The 7351-nt window shown below is 26.1% G+C and overlaps 1 protein-coding gene across 1 annotated transcript; it reads left to right on the top strand.

Annotated features, from left to right (window-relative positions):
• Positions 1-1010: 1010 nt before the first annotated feature.
• Positions 1011-7133, top strand: LOC124810864 (glutathione S-transferase Mu 1). Its single transcript, XM_065805414.1, has 12 exons — positions 1011-1152; positions 1235-1297; positions 1866-1941; positions 2572-2636; positions 3029-3076; positions 3209-3242; positions 3389-3438; positions 4431-4493; positions 4586-4678; positions 4767-4856; positions 6881-6901; positions 6999-7133. Exons 2-12 carry the CDS (start codon positions 1259-1261, stop codon positions 7116-7118), a joined length of 699 nt encoding a protein of 232 aa, XP_065661486.1. The 5' UTR covers positions 1011-1152; positions 1235-1258; the 3' UTR covers positions 7119-7133.
• The last annotated feature ends 218 nt before the right edge of the window (positions 7134-7351 follow it).

The raw sequence follows: 7351 nt of genomic DNA, 5'->3' as shown, positions 1-7351 counted from the left end.
GATATCCAAGCTAAACACTGAACAAGCTATCAGTGTTTAGCTTGGATATCGTTGATGAAGATGATGTGATTGAGGCTATGAAAATAAGGCCTTCAACAATGCAGGAGCCTAAATCTATATTTTACGCTTATAAATTTTATACATAACGTTTTGATTTATTTGCTTGAAGCACCAAGTAAGTGTGTAATCGTAGAGGAGAGGAAGAAAGTAGGGGGTAAGGTTGTATGATAGAAGTGTCAATGCAAGAAGTATTTTTTTATTTTATTTTAAAGTTCCAGCCTTAAGGAAGCTGTACAAAATTTTTTAGATCTATGTATCTGTTGCAACACCTTGCTACAAAATCGTGGTTTTAATAGGGATTGACAGATTAAACTGCGGTTTTACAAGGATTGAGACGCAACTTTTTACTATTTTTATCAAAAAAAGAAATTAAATATAGTCTAATATTATTTCATTTTGAACATTTAAGAGAAAAAAAAATTATTTCAAAAAAATATTTTGTAAAATATGAACACCCTTAACTCACATAGTAGTATAAAAACAAGTTATGTTAGAAATAATTTTATTAAAAATGGTCAAATAACAATCGAAAAGAGTATAAAATGTACACATAAATTTAGTAAATGATTAAAAAAAATCTAAAGAGATTTAATGACAGTAAATAGCTAGCAAATTATATCTAATTTAATTGCCACTGAAAACCTTTAAACATTTGTTGCTACTGGGAATTGAAAACTTAACCTTTTAACAATTATTTTACACCTGAGACAAATTAATTTTTTGATTTAAATGCACGACAGAGTAAAATTAAACTTTATTATTATTTTTAATGAATTTTTAATAGTAACACTTGAAAACTGCTTGTTTTTTCTATTGTGTCGTTTTACTACAAAGTTATTTTTAATGATTTTTGGTTTACGTGAGCGTACGTATAGCTTCTTTTATTGAATGGCCAATTGACGTCTAAAAAAACGTCAATGCTGCTTGCGGGACACATTTAGATCACATTCCCACAATTTAACTAAGACTTGTCAATTATGTTTTTTTACAAATGCTTTAAAATGCGCATTTTTAAAAATTGAAACATAAACGTTAAAGTTGATTTTGGTTGTTTAATAAAATTATATTTATATCAATATATTGCGTTTATATGTAAGTTGCTTGATTTGTAGAAATATTTTCTTTTTCTTTTCTTAAGTCTAATTTTCTTTTCTTTTTTGATAATATATTTTAGATCTAAGCATTTACAGTTTAAAAGATGACAACTGCTACACTTGGTTACTGGAGAATTAGAGGGGTAATTAGAAAAAAAATATTTATTTAAATGTTTAAAAAAATTTATTTTAATTGTGATACTTGCAATATTAAATACTTACAATATTATTAATTATAGTATTAATTGTAATGTTAATTGTAATAATATAAGGACTACTCTGACTTTTTGTAAACACTTTTCAAAGCACGTTATAAGGGCCCCTTCAGTTAAGTTCCTTATAAGTCGAGCACCTAAAATAGGAGATTTAGGGGGGGGGGGGGGCAAAGAGCGGTATTCCCTAAATAAGTTAAGGATTAAATTTAATCAGGAATTTTAAATTAATAATAATAAATTTAAATGCATAATTGCCTATAAATTGAAATAAAAAAGATTTTTTATTGCAAGTTTTCTGTTTTTAAAGCTCTACTTACAACACACTTAACAGACTATCAAATAAATTGTCAGTTATCAACTATAATTGTAATTATAGTTACGCAATTTAAATATATGCTTGGGAATGCTTTCAATTAAAATTTTTTAACATGAAAATATTAATTAAAAACTATAGTTCTAGAAAAGTATAACCATCGTCAAAGAAACTTTATTTTAGCTTGCTCAGCCAATTCGTTTACTACTTGGCTATACAAAAACAGAATTTGAAGACAAGATGTATGATGTTGGAGATGGTAAAAAAAAAAATTTTTTGTTATAATTATACAGGGCTTGCAACAGCTTTTATGATGTTTTAGAAAGATAATTACAGTTTTAGGCAAATTAGCAAACATTTTATAGCGAAATTTCAGTGGACCTATATAGACATTTTGAGCAGTCCACTGTAGTTTTGCTCATCGCTTACTTGGTGCAATCAGACTAATAGTGACAGCCGCCAAAAGTTTTTAGCCGATGACCTCAGATTCAAATACGTAGTCTATTCTCCAAGAGAAGAGACTACATAGTTTAATCAGAGGTAACTATTTGATTACTTTTATTTAAAAAACATAACAAAGCCAGGGACGAATCGAGACATCGAGCAAATTCCATATCTCCAAACTCCATTTATATGTTTATACTTATATCAGATAAGAACGATTTAAAAAAAAGCGATGATTGGAACTTGGAGTTTGCTCCATGTCTTGTAGTAACACCGAAAAAATGCTGAATTCGACCATAAAGCTTTAAAGCTTCCTAATCACGGCTTCGTCGAATTCTTTATGTTTTACAAATGCTGTTAGCTTCTTTTATTATAAACGATTTATTAAAGCTCAAAATCAAATTGTCGTTTAATTTTTTTTATTTTTTATTTATTTATTTTAAAGCACCAACTTATGATCGATCAGCATGGACGGACGTAAAGTACACGCTCGGGTTAGATTTACCAAACGTAAGTTCGACTTACTTATTTAGACATTACCATTTAGTTTCAAAAAATTTTTAACGCTGTGTATTTAAAATAGTTTAATAATGATACATCTACAACAGGTGGAATTTTATCAATTTGATAAGTTTAATGGTTGCAGAAACATGACATAACCACAATAGTTATAATTATATTATTATAGATATTGCGAATATAACAATCCATAGTAGAAAATTAAATACGTTTAATTATCTTGCCACTTTACCTGACAAAATGCAATTTATACTGCGGTTTCAAAAGAAATTTTTTTAATTACTGAAATGATTATAACATCTTTTTGCTATTTAAAAACTTTTTTATAGTATTAAAGTTAATTAGTTATTTTTTAATTTAATTTATTTTATATTTTGTTTTAGTTGCCTTACTTTATTGATGGTGATATTAAATTAACCATGAGCAATGCTGTAAGTAATCTTTCTAAAAAATTTGCTTTATTTTAACTTTGTTTTAGCTTTTTTTATACAAGTTTTATGATTTTTGTTAAAAAACATTAATTTTCTGCCTAATTTTTGCTTTATATTACTCAATTAAAATAGATTCTTCGTTATATTGCAAGAAAGAACAACATGGGTATTCTTTTTATTAGATATTCAGATAAGAACTGTTATACTTATTTACCGAAAAATTACAGAATCATACTTACACACAGGAGTGTTAGCATCTATGATAACACAATAACTTTTTAACAAATTTTTTTTTTCTCCTTTTTTTTTTAGTTGGAAACACAGAACACGAGATTTGTAGAGTGGATATGATGGAGAATGAGGTCAAAAGATATTATTTATTGTTTATCAAGTCACTATATTAAACTACTTTTGTTCATATTCTTGTTGTTATTGTTATTGCTAAAATTATAGTTATTGATTAATCATTATCAATAAGTACTACAAATAATATTACAGCATATAGGTATTTAAAAACTTTATTTTAGAAATGTAATGGTTAATTGATATATATATATCTACTTCGTTAAAAAAGTAAAATCATAGTAAACAAAAAAAAAAGCTTGATTTCTGAAAATTTTATGATAAATCTCCGGAAATTTACCGACATCAAACATTTTCGGGAAATTTTCATAACTAGATATAGCTAATGATTTGACTTTAATTTTAACTACTTGCATAAATTATTCGATGCTAATAATTGAGCTAGCAAAAGTGTGGTTTTGATTAATTAATTTTAAAATTATTATTTATAAATGCTTTCGTGATTCAGTTTTTAAAGTAAGTTATCCGTACCTTGGATTGGTTTTATAAATTATAAAACCGACATAAAGGTATTAGTTAGGGCCCTAGTGATATATGATGATTATGTCAGGACCTAAGCTATGTATGATGATAATGTGTATAACAGCCGCTCATTGGTGATGAACATGGCAAAAAAAATTTTGTGCTCTTTTGCGTTGTTCTGTGACAAGATCTTCTTCTTTGACGCCTTAATAACTAAAAGAAGATAATGGAAAAAAAAAGATTACAATTATTAATATAACTTAATAAATAGTAAATAAATGCATTACATTTAGTTATAAATGGTATTATTACGGAAATTTAATACTTTTTAATCGACGATATTTTAGCAAGAAGTACAATATAAGACATGACATATTTCTAATAAATGATAAAACCCTATTATTTGTAATATAGCTAAAAGAATATTTTACCAGTCGTAAATTTGAAAATACAAAAGCTTATTTTAATTTTTAATTTTTTTTATTTTTAATACGGTTTTTAAGACATTAATGTTTCATATTTATTTCAGCTGATGGACTTTAGAAATGCTTTTTCTGCTCTATGTTATTCCACAAAACTTGAGGACTTAGATGTATGTTTTATCTTAAATTGTTATTAAAAGATAAATCAAATAATAATAATAATTTATATTGTAATAGTCCCAAAAATTATTTTATTTTTTAGGAAGCACTAATTATATATAAGACAAATGTTCAGACTCGTTTAAAATTGTATTCGGATTTTTTGGGTGAATCAGATTTTTTAGCTGGACAAAAGGTATGATTTTGTTAAAAAATTTCAAAAATTACTAATAACATTACTAATATCAAATTAACAAATAACTAATATAAACTCTTTTTTTCAGTTAACCTTTGTTGACTTTATTTTTTACGAGCTTCTTGACCTTCACAAGCTTTTGAAAGATAACATATTAACGCCTTTCCCTAAGTTAGAGGTATGTTTTTTAAATAGTTATTATTTCATTTATAGTATTGGTTTTACTTATATTTATTTATTTATAATATTGGTTTGTAATAGCATAAAAAAATATAGATCATCATCAGGCTCAGCCAGGAAGGCCTGCGATTCACGTCATAATATGATCACGCAAATACTATTTGATTTTACTTAACTTGACCACGGCTGCTAAATATGTTTTGAAAATTTGTATACGTTTTAAAATCTTAACTTAACTAAAAAGAAACTTAAAAAAACTTATCGTTAAAGAAGCAAATAAATCTTCGTAGAAAAAACAGCGAAAAACAAAATAAAAAATAACTTCACTAAAACTAAAATTTTTTTCTTCTCAACAAAAACTTTAATGGTTCTAATAAGAAGTTTATTAAAGAGACCTTTGTTGTTTAAAGTCGTCGCTTATAAAATTTCATTTTTTTTTAAGTTTTACTTATAAAAAAAATCTTTTTAATTAAATAATATAAATAAAAAATTATACAACTTTCAATGATACTTTAATTAAAATCATAGCTACTTTATTTAAAAGCGTTTTGCTATTAAAAAAGTTAGTTAAGATAAACGAGTCGAAGTTATTTATTTTCAACGTAATTAAAAACCAATTATTTCAGCGCATTTGTTAAAAACCGTAGCTTCATCAAAACAAAATATTATTTGCGTGGTCATATAAAGACTTGAAATCGCACGCCTGCCTGGCTAAGCCTGGATCATTATGTGGAGTATACTAAAACAGCCAATTTGTAATGACTACCTAGAATGGTAGTTTGAACATAGTGGGTGTATAAAATCTCCTTGCCTTTGTCGAAGTAAATTTATTAATATAATTAAAGACTTCATTTGAAAAACCAAAACCCATATCTTTGCAATTTACAATAAATTCAAGATACTTATTTGTTTTTATTTTGTCAAATAGTTTTTGTCTCATTTTTGGTAAAATTAAAAACTTAATTATAACTATACTAACTATACTAAATAAATTGATTTTAGGAATTGCGATGAGATTTTAGCATTATATAATACTGTACATTTATAGCCTGTATATAGGTTGTAGCGCAAATAATTTGTCTTTATAAACACCTTTTTTTTTTTTCAATTAAAGTACCAATACTTTAACTTGATTAAAGGGTTCAAATTCTTCAAATGTCACATATACAGTTAAGCAGGTTTGATTCTGGAAACAATGCTTTAACCACTGTACCTGGGCTTTTTATGATAAGACGAAAACTTAAAAGTTTAAATTTGCCGGTAATTTTTAATTTAAAAACAAGTAAATTTTAAACATTATATTAAATTCTTTTTTCAATTAAAGTACCAATAGTTTCAGTAAAGTTTCATTAAAGTAGTTGATTATAGATAAGATAAAATTTAAAAAAATGCGACGACGTTTACCTTATATTCTTATATTGTAAATTTGATGCAGCAAAAATTATTGGAGATTGCCTACGAAGCTTCGTCTTATTCGACCAACTTAGTATCAACAGATTAACTGAACGTAAAGTTATACCAAGAAATATTGAGAAGCAAAGAGAATGTTGATTAGTGTAATTCTAACAAGGTCAACAGCCTTAGATTAGCTTTAGCAAGAGGTAAAACAACGATGATGCAGATATCGTTTAAGATTTGTTAATTTGAATTACAAATTAATAGTAAACTTTTTTTATTATTTTTATTTTTTGTCAGCCAATTCGAAAGATAAATGGCAATAGTTTAATAACAAATTTATTAATAGGTAATAGTTTAATTGTGAAATTAAAGAAGAGATATATACATACATACATTTTTTTAATGATACATACATCTTTTTTTGAATATATACATACAGACATACAGACAGACAGACAGGTATCTAACTTTTAAGTTAAGAATAAGTTAAATAAGTTAAAAGTTAACATTATCATCAAAATAAATTTAGTATCAACATGATAAACATGTTCAAATATTTATTCTAATATTATATTTTTTTCATAATTTTATTAGTCTAAGTTTATTTTAATAACATTTTTTTAGGCATTTGTGAAAAGATTTGAGGTAATGAAAAATTTTTATTTTAATTATTAAGCAAAGTATTCACTTTGCTTGACTTAACTAATAAAATACTTAACTGTGGTTTGATTTACGATTTCAGGAATTACCAGAAATACACGAGTTCATGAGTTCATACAAGTTCTTTAAAGGTCCCCCAAACGGAAAGATGGCTGTCATTGGTGGGGAGTTACAAAATACAAAATATTGTTTACTGCAATAAATTCTTGTAAAATAATTTTGTTATTTGTTATTAGAGCGCCAAAACTGTTGGCATTCTCCCCTCGACAACCCGAATACCTACCCCGCTCATCACCCCTCCCCCTCCCTCTCTGCTAAAAAATAGTCAAAGTATATTAACAACAGATATTAAAATATAAAATTTGTTATTGTTAGCTGGTAAATTTTTCACAGATCTGATCAGTGTGCCAGTTTTATATGGGTATAATTTCTAAA

The sequence above is a fragment of the Hydra vulgaris genome, chromosome 09, assembly GCF_038396675.1.
Source record: "Hydra vulgaris chromosome 09, alternate assembly HydraT2T_AEP".
Taxonomy (NCBI): Eukaryota; Metazoa; Cnidaria; class Hydrozoa; order Anthoathecata; family Hydridae; genus Hydra; species Hydra vulgaris.
This window is presented reverse-complemented; position numbering and strand designations above follow the sequence as displayed.

Excerpts from the sequence above, each read along its gene's own strand:
- LOC124810864 (XM_065805414.1), top strand. The coding sequence starts at position 1,259 with ATGACAACTGCTACACTTGGTTACTGGAGAATTAGAGGG. Across the intron at positions 1,298-1,865 it reads GTTACTGGAGAATTAGAGGG|CTTGCTCAGCCAATTCGTTT; the intron begins GTAATTAGAAAA and ends ACTTTATTTTAG. Across the intron at positions 1,942-2,571 it reads GATGTATGATGTTGGAGATG|CACCAACTTATGATCGATCA; the intron begins GTAAAAAAAAAA and ends TTTATTTTAAAG.